The sequence below is a fragment of the Pipistrellus kuhlii genome, unplaced genomic scaffold (genome assembly GCF_014108245.1).
Source record: "Pipistrellus kuhlii isolate mPipKuh1 unplaced genomic scaffold, mPipKuh1.p scaffold_m20_p_11, whole genome shotgun sequence".
Taxonomy (NCBI): Eukaryota; Metazoa; Chordata; class Mammalia; order Chiroptera; family Vespertilionidae; genus Pipistrellus; species Pipistrellus kuhlii.
In genome coordinates this window covers 21,764,309-21,778,815 of record NW_023425416.1, presented here as the reverse complement: position 1 = coordinate 21,778,815, position 14,507 = coordinate 21,764,309, and the positions used below count along the sequence as shown (strand labels likewise).

At 45.5% G+C, this 14,507-nt stretch overlaps 1 protein-coding gene across 7 annotated transcripts in view; it reads right to left on the bottom strand.

The window, feature by feature from the left end:
• The window catches only part of TSEN2 (tRNA splicing endonuclease subunit 2), a 37,421-nt gene extending 23,528 nt beyond the window's left edge, over positions 1–13,893 (bottom strand). For 2 of the 7 annotated variants that reach the window (XR_004986821.2, XM_036431164.2), the window contains exons 1-4: positions 13,729–13,851; positions 7,259–7,452; positions 4,756–4,837; positions 1,683–1,719 (exon numbers count right to left, since the gene is read on the bottom strand). Coding sequence is in view for 6 of the 7 variants with exons in the window: in XM_036431164.2 (XP_036287057.1) it covers positions 1,683–1,719; positions 4,756–4,837; positions 7,259–7,432 (293 nt within the window). In the remaining variant the exon portion in view is untranslated. Of the gene's footprint in view, positions 1–1,682; positions 1,720–4,755; positions 4,838–7,258; positions 7,453–9,412; positions 9,512–12,855; positions 13,372–13,728 lie in introns of those variants that run through there. The other 5 variants (XM_045579196.1, XM_045579197.1, XM_045579198.1 and 2 more) reach the window with 5 other exon arrangements.
• Between the last annotated feature and the right edge of the window lie 614 nt (positions 13,894–14,507).

The window sequence follows — 14,507 nt, the reverse complement described above, 5'->3', positions numbered from 1 at the left end:
TTAGCATGGTACCTCACACAAGGAACGTATTTCAGAAATGCCAGCATATAAAACTGTATTATTCTCATTATGGTCAGTTCCTTTTAGGCTCTGGAGCTGGACTTCGTGGCTTAATCTCATGTCATCTTGGGCAAGGTAACTGCCGATTCCCATGTACGGGATCGGAAGGACTACACCTGCAGAAAGGTTTCTTAAGATGACCTGAGATGGCACATGTGTACAGACCAGTAACTGGCACTGTTGGAGCAACCAGAACCCACTGGCCATAATGATGAGGATGGTGTTGTTGGCCACAACCAGAAGCCAACATGAGGCGTGGAAGGATCCTCCCCTAGAGCTGTCTGAGGGAGCACAGCCCTCCGTGCCTGGGTTTTGGATTTCTGGCCTCCAGATCTGAGAATAAATTTCTCTTCTTCTAAGCCACTCAAGTTCGTGGTACTCTGTTATGTCTAGGGAACCAATACAGGGATCAATAACATCCTTGGAATATTACACTGCGGAGATTACAAGGGATAACCCTCAGGTAGATGACATTCAGAAACCTACATACTCAAACTGGCTTGATGTCACGTCACCTTTATTGCCAGCCTAATCAGGATGCAGCTGAGGGGCGGGCTTCTCTTTGGTTTCTTGGTCTCAGTGTGGGTTGCAGCGACCTGCCTATACTGCGGCCCTCCGGAACGCGGGTTCTGCCAGGTTCTTAGCAGGCCCCTCCCACAGCCTGGGGCCCTACCCCCACGCCCAGCCTGCAGTCTTAGCCAAAGCAGCCACTGAGATCTCCCCAGTGCCACTGCCTCCCAGACCCTCATCTGGCCACGGGGTTACTGGGCATGTGAACAAAGGGGGCTCTCGGATCCTGTCAAACACGCAGAAGCAGGATGGGGAACCACTGTGGGCTGCGCGCTTTTAAAGGCTTCCGAGAGGAGCTGTGACTCAAGCTGCTCCTCAGGGACGAGGAGGACTTGGATGGACTAACACAAGTCGACAAGATCCGACCAAGGGAACGCTGGTGCTGGGGCTGCCAAGAGGAACCAGACGTGGTCCCCGCTCGCTGAGAACTGACGTTCTAAATGTTGGGGTGTGACAAACCGTGCCGTGAGGGGCCCCAAAGCAGACTCCATGGAGCTGGAGGAATGACCTCCAGCTCAGCGGAGGGAAAGGCGGTGGAGAGAAGAGAAACTCAGAGAGCGACCAGCAGGCTGTGTGGAGTGTGGAGAAAGCCAGGCTGTGTGCACGAGTGCAGGGTGAGGGAGAAATGCTCCAGGGGAACAAAGCCCAGAGGAAGGATTCGCACGAGAGTGGACGAGGAAGGGCCTCTGGGAAAGCCTGTCCCTCACCCTAACGTGCAGCGAGGACTGGGCCGGGCGTGTAAGCCCACACAGCACAGGAAGCCAGTTCTAAACGGAAGTCTAAGCACCTTGGCACTTAAAGACATACACATTGCAGGGCAGTTGTTCATATTCTGGAAGGAATTCAACTTGCAAAGGATTTGGTTTAGGATTATTTTTAAAAATAAACTTAGTACAATATTATTTGATTCACATTAAATTCAGATACATTTCAAAGACTATTCAAAAAAAAAAAAAAAAAAGGCATGAACTAACCACATCAGAAAAGGTTATCTAAAAATAGACCCCTTTAAGCCATAATTTTGACCAAGGCCGAAGTTCACCATGACTTACTTCTTTGATGTGATTATAGGCATATTTGTCTTCATATCTGTAACAACAAAGAAGTTCTTTTAATTCAGACAAATTTTCCTTAAGGAGCCCAAACACTGACAACCTAGAAAACACTAAGGGTGTTTCAACATCCACAAAATCACACACCTAGAAGGCTGACTGCCCAACCAGCAATGGCAAATATGTGCTTTATATGCCATCACTCCTGCACACAAACCCCTGGCAGGCTCAGCTGACCAATCAGTGCTCTTGCTGGGCTCAGATGTGACCTGGGAATCCTTCTCAACTCAACACTGCAGCTAAGCAGGCTGGCATGCAAGAGGCATCCTTTCTGCCACCTCTGGAGGCTCATGCTCTTAAGTTTCAGATGAGAATTCAGAGGCCCTAACGTTACCCTCAATGCCCTGTGCTACATACAGCATCGTCAGTGAAAGCTGTGCCCGTAAGAAGGGCTGTTATAGGAAGTTTCATGGTGGAGTTTGGGTGTGAATCTGCATACCAGGTGACTCTCTAACCAACTGAGCTACCCAGTCAGGGTTTTGGATATGGACTGAGAGTTCTGGGCTCTATTTCTAGCTCCGGGTATATGGTTGAGGGGGTCTTTCCACCTAAAATGTTTATTGGATGGGCCTAGAGGGTATTCTGCTGAGTGAAGTTAGTCAGACCCAGAAAGACAAACATCATATGATTCCACTTACACGTGGAATTGAGAAAACAAAATAAATGAAAAAGCAAAAGAGAAACAAACACACAGACATAGGGAATAAACTGATGGTTGCTGGGTGGGAGAGATGTTGAAGGGTTGGGTGAAAAATATTTGTTTCTGTGTCGCTCTCCCTCTCCCCTCTTTTCTGAAATCAACACAAAACAAACAAACAAACCACAACATAACCATCAGAGGACACAGAATGTCGTGTTGACTCTTATGTCATCAGCACCATGCTGACCAATGCCTAGATCTAATAATTCATTAGAGTTTGCAAAACAGTGACATTCTAATCCTACTATTTATTCTTTATTATCGGGATTATTCTATAAAGACAGATCCCTCACTATGTGGCTATCCTAGGAACCAGTCATATATTCCAGTTTTCAAAATGATGTATCCTCCATAGGTGACTGACGAATTTCTTCTGGCATGTGTCAGAATGATCTAAAGGATTCAAGCATTTTGGTGGTATTGTTATGAATGAATACATTTTAAAATAAATTGTAGTATTATTCTTATCAATGCCCAAATGTTTCCGTGGCCTCTTTTGAAATAAGCCTAGTAGTTTTGGTAGCTTCCTTGCTTCCTGGTACAAGATGTTTCATCTAAAAAATCCTGGCTGCTCTTAACCACACCATCAAAATTATTGATTTGCTTAATTATACAATATACATACCACAGGCTCAGCATAACTGTAACACTACAACCGATAAAATACTTGCTGAAAACAATGTGAAGATTATTTTGTAGCTCTTTCTTTCTTTAGAGTACATGGCAGGTGGACTGCCCCAATTCTTCAGGTCTGCCATCTGCCAAACCCTCTGACGCTGGGCCAGTGAAATCTCAGCAAGCATGATGCAAGTAGACTGCCCCCTCCCCCTCCACCCCCCTTCCCCGCCATTCCTCATCCCAGTTGAGGCCATCTTAGACCAGTTGACAGCCAAACAGACAATCAGTGAGTCCCGCTAGATCCATTACTGGACTAGACCCATTACAGCAACCAGTTGACCCATGACTAACATAAGAATGAGCCCATCCAGCCAAGATCAGCACACCTACCCAGCAAACCTATAGACTTGTAAGCAATTTGGCTGCTACTGAAAGCCATGGAAATTTGGGGTGGTTTGTTAAATAACATTATAGCAAGAGATAATTGACGGAAAGTCTATCCCGTTAGAATTGAATAGTCAAGTTATCATGTTTTGAAGTCATTCAAAATCGTTTCCTCCTTGTGGCTATACCACTAATTTGATATACAGGCTCTTTTTTATTTCAAGAATTACTCCTACCAGCAATACATGAGAGTTTCTCTCAGGGCCTCACCAATGGTCAGACTTTTGGATTTTTGCCAATCTAATTGCTGAAGTGTCTCAGTAGCGTTGTTTTTTGTTTGTTTGTTTTACAATATAATGTTTTTAAAAATCCTTTCTAGCCCTGCCTGGTGTGGCTCAGTTGGTTGGAGCACTGTCCCATGCACCGAGGGCTATGGATTCGAATCGGATACATGGTCGGATACATGGTGTGGGTCCAATCGCCGGAGGGGCATCTATGGAGGCAACTGATCAATGTCTCTTTCTTTCCCTTCCTTTCTTGTTGTAAAAATCAATGAAAAGCATATCCTCAGGTGAAGATTTTTTTAAAAATATTTTTAATTGATTTTTTACAGAGAGGGAGAGAGAGCGAGCGAGCTAGAAATATCGATGAGAGAGAAACATCGATCAGCTGCCTCCTGCACACCCCCTACCGGGGATGTGCCGGCAACCAACGTACATGCCCCTGACCAGAATCGAACCTGGGACCTTTCAGTCCGCAGACCGACGCTCTACCACTGAGCCAAACTGGTTTCGGGCCTCAGGTGAAGATTAAAAAAATCCTTTCTAATTATGTTTTAACCTGATATTGGCTATGTAATTACCATGAGACTTCCCAAGAGAAATACACTAAAAGATTTATAAAGAGGACCAGCAAGTGAGAACTACACACATTACTATGTTTTAACAAATACATCAATGTTGTTAAAGTTGTTGTTGTAAATTCTAACTCTAGAAATAAAACTCATTTTGCATTCAGGTGAGCAGGTACCTAATTATCACCACCTTTCACATGCACAATACTCTTCTAGGCAATGCTTAACAACAAAGCCTGAATAACACTTTTGATAATTCTAGAAATTAGATAAAATGCATTTCAATTTAAAGAGCCTTTTCACCTTTATTAGAATGATTCTAACTACTATTTTTAGCAATAAAATTGTCAGTGTGCATCTTACTTCTCCACTAGAATTTTATGATATAATCCGAGGTGCAGGTTAAAAATGAAAGAAAATAATACTTTGCCACAAGAACTGAATGACATGCAAGTTACCTTTCCATTTAGCAACCAGCTTGGGATCTGAAATTGTGAAGTTTGGCCGGCTTCTAGACAGGATTCCTTTTCCAAAATAACCCTTCCAGGAAGAGAGAAAATAAAGTTAGTTCACCTTTAGTTATCAATTTTTTTAGCTGAGGGAGGATCACAATTTGAGTTAACAAAGTTTATTCCACTTTTCACCTTCCCTCTGATTATCTAATGAATACAAATACAGATTATCTAATAAAAATACAAATAGCATTTTATCTCTGTGATAAGTTTCTAGTATACCTCTTTTGTCTCATAACTAATGATTTCAGTCTAGGTCTGATAAGCTGAAGGCGACTGGGCGGGCAGAGACGGAACCTGTGTCTACCAGGTACAAAAAAGCTTCCTGGATTCTCTTGTACTCCTTCCTGCTGATTCCAAAACATCATGGGTCCCCCCACCCCATTTCTTAATTTAAGCCCACAGAAAACTGAAATTGAGAGGATAAAAAAATGAACATCTTTTACCCTCATTTAGATTTAACAGTCAGAATAAATAATCTGTATAGCAATTTACAAAGCTCCTATTTAATGTTATGTATTACAAATTTGAACAGACTACCTTTGGCTTAGACCTCCATCTAATCAAGGTCAATGCCACCCAACGTATCCCACTTTGGGAAGATGGTTAAAACAAACATCTATCTATCTATTTATCTATACACACACACACACACACACACACACACACACACACACACACGTATCTGTATATATATATGTACATATGTAAATACGCAACTGAGGATATGTTTTTATTATTTTAGAGGGAGAAGAGAGAGAGAGAGAAATATTGATGTGAGAAAGAAACATCGATCAGTTGCCTGATGAATGTGCCCTAACTGGGGATCAAACCTGCAACCTAGATATGTGCCCTGACCAGAATAGGACCAGCAACCTTTTTTGGTGTACAGGATGACGCTCCAACTGAGCTACCTGGCCAGGGCAAAACCTATATGTTTTATAAAAATGTCTAAAGAGGGCACATTTATAGCCAGGCAGTGGATCGCTGGGTGCCTTAGGCTGGGAGTGGAGCAGGGATTAAGTTCGAGGGCATGAAGGAACTTTCTGTGCAGATGGGAAGGCTCTAAAATGGGATTGTGGTGGTGGTTGTGCAACTCTATGAATTTATTACAATCACTGAATTGTACACTTACAATGGGTGCATTTTATGGCTGTAAATTATACCTCAATAAAGCTGTTTAAAAAGTGGCCCAGTGATGAACCGGCTATGAGGGGCAGGGAGGGGAGCAAGTTACCAATCTCAACCCTAACCTATCATCAACAAAAATCAGCAAAAACTATACAACTTGTCCTCAGCTAAGAAGAGGTCCCCAACTTGAGAGAGAGCAGATGCGGAGCCAGAGTGAGTACATGCTGAAGCCTCATCTGATCTGTCCATGAGCCAGGCAATATGCCACTCTGGTTACCTCTGGGGATGGAAGGGGAATAAGTGGGGAATTTTAACTTTTTACCCATTAATTTAATTTCTATAAACTGCTTGAAAATTTTAATAAATATATTTTATTGATTTCTTATAGAGAGGAAGAGGGATAGAAACACTGATGAGAGAGAAACATTGATTCAGCTGTTTCCTGTACACTCCTTACTGGGGATGTGCCCACAGCCAAGGTACATGCCCTTGACTGGAATCGAACCTGGGACCCTTCAGTCCACAGGCTGATGCTCTATCCATTAAGCCAAACAGATTAGGGCAGTGGTCATTAAACTCATTAGTCACCAGAGCCGAATATCAACAGTACAATGATTGAAATTTCTTTTGAGAGCCAAATTTTTTTAAAAATATATATTTTATTGATTTTTTATAGAGAGGAAGGGAAAGAGATAGAGAGTTAGAAACATCGATGAAAGAGAGTCATCGATCAGCTGCCTCTTGCACACCCCCTACTGGGGATTTGCCCGCAACCAAGGTACATGCCATTGACCAGAATCGAACCCGGGACCCTTCAGTCCCCAAGCCGATGCTCTATCCATTGAGCCAAACCGGTTTTGGCGAGAGCCAAATTTTTTAAACTTAAACTTCTTCTAACACCACTTCTTCAAAATAGGCCCAGGCCGTGGTATTTTGTGGAAGAGCCACACTCAAGGGGCCAAAGAGCCGCATGTGGCTCACGAGCCGCAGTTTGTGGACCATGGGGTTAGGGCATGAATTTTTTTTTTTTTTTAACACAATGAATATGCATTGCTTTTTATAACTGAAAGATAAGAAGGGTCAATGTTACCGACTCTACTTTATTGTTGAAACGTGGGTCCAGGGTGGGGCAGTTATCCTCATAATATATGCCTTTAGGGCACCTGAGTCAAACTGTAGTGTTCCTACAGGAGACTGAATAGCAAGAAGAGAATCCGGGTCATTTATGGTCTGTTGTGGGAGTGGATGGAGAGGAGGAGGAGGGAGAGCTGGCTCAGGGTTATCAGGAAGTAGCTGTGCCAGGGCCCCTTGTACTCACTTTCCCATACAGCTGCTCAAAGTCTTCTGCGTTCCTCACAATCACATTGTTGTTTATCATCTCAGCACGGAATATTCTGAAGTCTTTCTGACCAAAAGGGATTGGAAATGGAGACTCGTAATTCTCATACACTCTTCTTTTCCTCTTTGGGGCATGGAAAATGGCTTCCGCCATTTTTCAAGTGTAACTGTTCTTCAAAGAATACAATGAAGAGAAAGAAACAGTCAATCAATAACTACACTGATAAAAAAAAAAATGTAAGTACACTTATACCCAGGCTCAGAAAACCTAGGTCTATGGGAAATATAAAATATTTATAAAGCAGTGAACTAAAGGACACAGAGTCACAAGAATACTTTGTAAAAACAGTGCAAATCTCATTCACCTAGAATATCTCAGTTAATTCCTAAAATAATGCCCAAGAAGTCAGTGGCATTATTTCTAACTACAGCTGACAAGACTGAGGCCTTGTGATATGCCCCCAAAGTCACAATGCTATGCAAAAGTCTCCTAAAAGCCAGCACAATAGGACTCCTGCCTATTAGGGTGGCTCCCATTCTTTCCCTCAGCCAATAGACTTCTAAGGAGTACCTATCAGGGCTCCTAATATCAGAGGTGCTGGGGATATAAAGATAAAACCAAGAGACCCTGCTCTCAAAGAATTAAATTTAGTGAGCACTTCATTTAAAAAAAAAAAGGGGGGGGGTTAAAATACATTCCAAACATTATGTCAATCATCTTCCAATTAAAAAAAAAAGTGTATTGATTTTGAGAGGAAGAGAGAGGGAGAGAAAGATAGAAACATCAATGATGAGAGACAATCATTCATCAACTGCATCCTAAACACCCCCCACTGGGGAGTAAGCCCAAAACCTAGGCATGTGCTTTGACCTGGAGTCAAACCATGACCTCCTGGTTCATAGGTCGATGCTCAACCACTGACCCACACCAGCCAAGCAATCATCTTCCAATTGTTAAGGTAAGTTGATAAGTAAAAATGACAACAGCAATTCCCAATTAAGGGTCCACTGTGTACCTCCAATTGGAATGGAATTGGCTTTGCTACTTCCTAGTCGTGCAACTGTGGGCAAAGGTTACCTAATCTCTCTGTGCCTTGGTTTCCTCATCTGCAAAATAAGAATGAAAACAACCACCCTCTATGTTACAGTTGGGACCCATCAAGTGCTTAGAAGAGTACCCAGTTCACAGTGAGCGCTGTGTGTGTATTTGATATAATTAGTATTATGGAGTGAGCACTACCAACATCATTATATAGATGAGGAAATGGATTCAGGTTCAAGATATATATATATATATATATAAAACCCTAACATGCAAATAGACCGAATGGCAGAACTGAAAAATTGGTTGCTATGGCGTGTGCTGACCATCAGGGACACACGTGGAACATGACGGGCAGGCTTCAGCAGCAAGCGGCAGGATGGTGGAGCAGGTGAGCAGGGGCACCAGACCAAGGCGGGGCACCAGTCGCTGTCATCAGGGTGAGCCTCTGGTGGTTACTGAAAATTCTTTGTTCCCACACGCTGTGGTCCCGCCCGGCTCTCACACCTGCTGTGGGCACCGGTCCCATTTGCACCTGCAGCCTGTGCCGGAGCCACTGCTTGCACCCGCTGACTGCTGGCACCAGCCCTGCTCGCATCTGCTGCCTCTGCTGCTGGCGCCAGCACCGTGTCATCAGCGGGTATGAGCAGGGCCAGCAGTGGGAGCGGGGCTGCCAGCAGACAGGGGACCAGGGGTGCAGTGGGAGGGGCCGGCGGGGGTGCAGAGGATGGGCCCCTGTTCCTTTCGAGGTGCACTAGTCCTATATAATAAAGAGCTAATATGCTAATTAGACTGAACAGCCGATCGACCTTCTAGACATCCTTCTGGACATCCTTCCAGACGACCTTCTCGACACAGCTGGGACTGCGAGGGCCGAGCACCTTGCACGAATTTCGTGCATCGGGTCCCTAGTGTTATATAAAAGGCTCCAGGGTTGGGCACTAGGCCATCCCAGGTTTGCTGAACTCCAAAGCCCATGCTCTTTGCTCCAGGTTCTGCATTAAGCATAGCATCTGTCCCCCTTTGTCTGAAGCCTCACTGTTTCTTAAGGCTAGAAGCTAAAGGGTTATGGAGAACTGTGGGACCACTTACTGTGCACTGAGCAGCAGCAGGGAGTCAAGGAAGCTGAAGCCAGTACCTCTCCGTTCCAGGCCTCACACTCAGTCTGAGACAAAACAAGCACCGAACAGGCTGCAATTCAGTAACGGCGGAAGGAAGGAAATAGAGTTGAGTGTATTGTGCGATAAAAACACAGAGCCACGGCAGATGCATTTAACTTAGGAAAACTCAACCATATGCAAGGGGGGAAAAATGTAAACAGGGCAAGAGATTGGCCAGCCACCCCAAGCGCTGAGCAGACGCCCTAGAATGAGACAGAAGACCTGAATCTGCTGCTCCCTCAGTCCTGGGTCTAGACTCGATTTAAGCTGAGAATGTGTCTGCTGCTTGAAGATACAGTGGAGCCCTTTTACAGATGTGTAAAGTACACGGCTCCAAACCCTCACAAAGAAAGAAATAGGACTCATTATTTAGGTGCCTCCTCCATTCAAAACCAGCATCCCACTGGGCACGGGATTAACCAAGCCCAACCGACACAGGCAATGAAAAGTGGCCAAAACTGAGAAAGGAAGTCAGTGGTCTGAAGGACTCATGATCACTCAAATAAATAAACAAATAAATAAAATTAAAAAATTAAAAGCTTTGTCCAATGTATGATGTCTTTATCCACCTTCTCAAAGAAGTTGAGGAATAAAATGAGTACAAAGAAAAGCACAGATCAAGGAAGAGTCAGAGAAATTGATAAATCAGTTACAAAGATAACGGTGAAAAATTAGATCAGCAAGTCAGAACCTTCATATAACTGCCAAAGAAAATACTCCACGCAGCAAAATGCTAGAATAATTTCTAAGTAAAATCCCTCAATGTAATCACATACTGAGCATGACTTGACTGAACACATAGTGTACACACACACACACACACACACACACACTCAAAACAAAACCATGTATACTACATGTCAATGGGCAATTAAGAGATTTTCTTCCAAGGGAATCTTAACTAGATTTTTCACTTGCTGACATATTCCTCAACCTAAGTCAGCTCTTTGGTATGCAACTGTAGAAATACCAATTTATTTTAAAACTTAAGCAATACTGTATTAGCTTTTCTGAGGCAGGACATTGATCTCTAGTGAGAAAATTTCTAGGGATTTCCAGGAGCAATTCAGACTTTTATGAGACTTTCACTTTTATAATTTAACCTTTTGTTAATATCTGACTTGAATATATTACATTTGGAATTATTATTTTTTTAAAGAAAATACTTAATGGCTAACTTCAAGAACTTGCAATTTAAATCATCTCAAATGAAATGAAAAGTTGTGTTTTAATTTGTCTGATTTGTTTAGGATTTTCCCCTTTCTGATGGCAAATGTACTCTAAATAAGCAATACTGAGGTATGACACTTGATGACAAGAACTCTTGCCAGGCCAGTGTGGCTCAGTGGTTGAGCATTGACCTATGAACCAGAAGATCATGGTTTGATTCCTAGTCAGGGCACATGCCCAGGTTGCAGTCCTTGATCAGTTGTAGGAGGCAGCCTGGAGGCCCAGAGCACAAAATTCGTGCTCTCCGGGAGTTTGGGGGAGAGGGGTCCCTCAGCCGGGCCTGAGCCCTCTCACAGTCTGGGAACCCTTGAGGGATGTCCAATTGATGGCTTAGGCCCAGGGGGAGCAGGCCTAACCTTGCAGTCAGATATCCTTAGTGCTGCCACAGAGGCAGGAGAGGCTTCCCCTGTGGGAGCGCACTGACCACCAGAGGGCTTCGAGAGTCTGCCCCCTAGTGGTCAGTGCAAGTCATAGTGACCAGTTGTTCTGCCATTCGGTCAATTTGCATATTAGCCTTTTATTATATAGGATGTTTCTATCTTTCTCTCCCTCTCCCATCCTTTCTGAAATCAATAAAAATATATTTTTAGAAAACCAACTCTGTACTCCAATCCAAGTGTATGTGATAGATTTCTTGCCAAAAGTTTTTCACAAAACCTCAATAACCAGGATCTAGTGTCATCTCTGCCCCATTTGACAACATGCACATCAAGGATTTGGCTCCTAGTAGGCCTTCCATATATACAAAGATGTCATTATTATTGTGTGACCTTCACAATCCACTTAAGCTCTCTGAGCCCAGTTTCTTCATCTTCAAATTGAACAGGACTAGAAGATGTTAACCACAGAGTAACCAAATGTTAACCACAGAGTAACCATATGATCCAGCAATTCCACTCCCAGGTACAGATATTAAAAAAGTGAAAGAATCTTGTTCATACAAAAATTTGTATGTGAATGTTAACATAAAAGCCAAAAAGTGAAAACCACCCAAATATCCATCAACAGATGAATGAATCAACAAATTATAGGATATCCATATAATGGAATATTATTATCTATACTAATAAAAGGGTAATATGCTAACTAGACCGGGAGACCTTCCAGATATCCTTCTGGACAAAGCCATGGTGGCGTGGCCGAGGCAGAGGTGGTTAGGGGCGATCAGGCCAGGAGGGGAGGGCAGTTGGGGGTGAGTAAAATTAGGAGGCTGGCAGGTGAGTAAAATTAGAAGAGGTCGCCAAAACCGGTTTGGCTCGGTGGATAGAGCATCAGACTGCGGACTGAAAGGTCCCAGGTTCGATTCCGGTCAAGGGCATATACCTTGGTTGCAGGCACATCCCCAGTAGGGGGGGTATGCAAGAGGCAGCTGATCAATGATTTTTCTCTTATTGATGTTTCTAACTCTGTATCCCTCTCTCTGTAAAAAATCAATAAAAGAAAAAGAAAAAAGAAGAGGTAACCATCATCGGTAAGTACAATGCATTGCAGTATGCTGCACAGGTGGGTACCACTCTCCTGATTTCACAGACACAGAAACCCAGGCTTAGGGGAGGAAGGCTTTGTCCAAAGCCCCGTTGTTAGGGAAGATGTGAGGTTTGTAAGGCAGGGAGACTGGCCTATAAGGAGCCCACGTTCGAAGCACACACAGATGTACAGGAAGGCCTGGGTCAGCTGTCAGCGAGTGTGGGATGTGAAGGTTGGTTGGTTTGGTCTTGGAGACAGTGTAGGTCATGACAAATGAAGATAGATGAACCACCTTCACCTGGGTCGGCATATAACCGCGGCTCTCAAGCTTCGCTGCCCTTAGAATCACCGGCGCTAAATTAAAACTCCTAGGCCTTACTTGCAATTACATCAGAAGTCCTGGGGTGGGACTCTGGTGATTTCAACATGTATGCAGCCCAAGTTGCCAACCACTGCTTACAGGGCAGCCTACTTCAACGCACTTAATCCCAACAGCCCCCTGGTCCCCACTGCACAGACAAGGAAAGGGATTCAGAAGGGCTGAATGCTGTGTACCTGTACGAGGTTGTTACTCTTCCTTTCCCAATCCAGGGCATGCCTGGTGAATTAGTATAGATAACAACAATATTAGTATAGATAATATTAATTCCAGACGCCCCAAGTGCTAAATATATTTACCTTTCTATTAAGAGCGGGGCTTGTTCTTCATTCTTCCCCTGAGCAGATAAGCGAACACCTTGTAGGTGTGTTCCACACATGTTCATTCCAAACAAAACAAAGCAAAACCAAAACCACATGTCATCTTCCAACTCGCTGGGCCCACTTAGCCTTCGCAAGCCTGGTTCGAACCTCCCACCCTGCGAGGCTCGCCTTCTCCCAATTAAAGAAGCGTTTGAACTCCAACGGCTCCCCGCGGGGGGCCAGGGATAAAAGGGGCGAGGTCAACAACCCTGCCTCTGGGGCGCTTTCAAGTTAGAACCTAAGACGAAGACACACAAACAAACAGCAACCCTTTGAAGGCTGTGGTGAGGATTACACAGGGAATGAATGGTGGGAAGGCGCACCGTCCGGGGGGCAAGTGCTAGCCAGACGGTAGGTGCAGGCACATGTCACACAAGCCAAAAAGTGTGCAGAGCCCAACAAAGTCGTAACTCCATCTTAACTCATCCCTTTGCTGGTTTCCTGCAGTGCCCGCCATCCCTACCCCTACTCCCACCCCTCGCAACCCCACTAGCGGCTGAGGTTCCTCCTCCCGGGCAGAGGCGGGGGGGCAGATGCACCTCGACATCCCCAGCCCTGGGACGTGACATGAACATTTGCAGGAAGAACGAAGAAAGAGAAATAAGTACGGAAGTGCACGAGGAGGAGGAGAGGCGTTCCTCCCGGCAGCCTAGCTCCTCCTCCCGGCCCAGTCTGGCTGCGGAGCCGGGGGAGAGGCTCCGGACCCTTCCCTCTGGCCCGCGGCGCTGACACCTCGCCTCGGCGCCCTGGGCTGGGCCCACCGCGCTCTGCGCCCCAGCGCGCCTCCCGCCCCGAGGCCTGGCGCCTTACCTGCGTCCGCCCCACGCGCCCGCCGTTACCCCGACAACGCCGGCTGCGGGGGCGGACACCTCTGCCGTCAAGCAGTGCGGCCGCAAAACTGGAGGAATGCGCAGCCGCAGAGCCCGCGGCGCGCTCGCCGCGTCTTCGCTGAGTGCGCATGCGTGCAGCCTGGAAGCGGGGCGTGGGGTCGGGTGGCGGCTGTTCTGCGCGTGCTGGTGGAAGCCGAGGCAGCAGGGCCTCTCCTTGGGTTACTATTCTCGTTTAATTCTCACAACAACAGTCCCGCAGGACCCGATGTACAGATAAGATCCGAAGCCACTGCCAGCAGCTAGTGGAGTCCTGGTATAAAGACTTGGAGTCCTCGTCCCCCTGGGGCGATGGGACGCTGAGCCCACGGGCTCATCACCGGGCCCTGCCCCTGCCCCGTCCCAGCTTTCTCAGTGCACACGTACACGCTGCCGCCTGCAGGTGTGAGGAAGCGCCCCCTCGAGGATAACGGACCCCGAGCCGCTGTGCGCTGGCTGCCCTGTGCAGTGCAAAGGACCTCACACCGGGAGTCAGACCTGCATTTCAGTCCCCACCTTCTCCCTCCCTGGCCGTCTGCAATGGGTGACTTGGATGAGCGAAATTTAAAAAAAGAAAAAAAGAAAGAAAAAAAAAAAAGCGCCTTGCGAAGTGTGAAAAGTTTCTCCTATCCTGACTATTTCACTTATTTTTTATTATATAGATTATTGTGGACAATATTACAGATGTCTCCCATTCCCCCCTCCTCCCCTCTTTACCTGGAG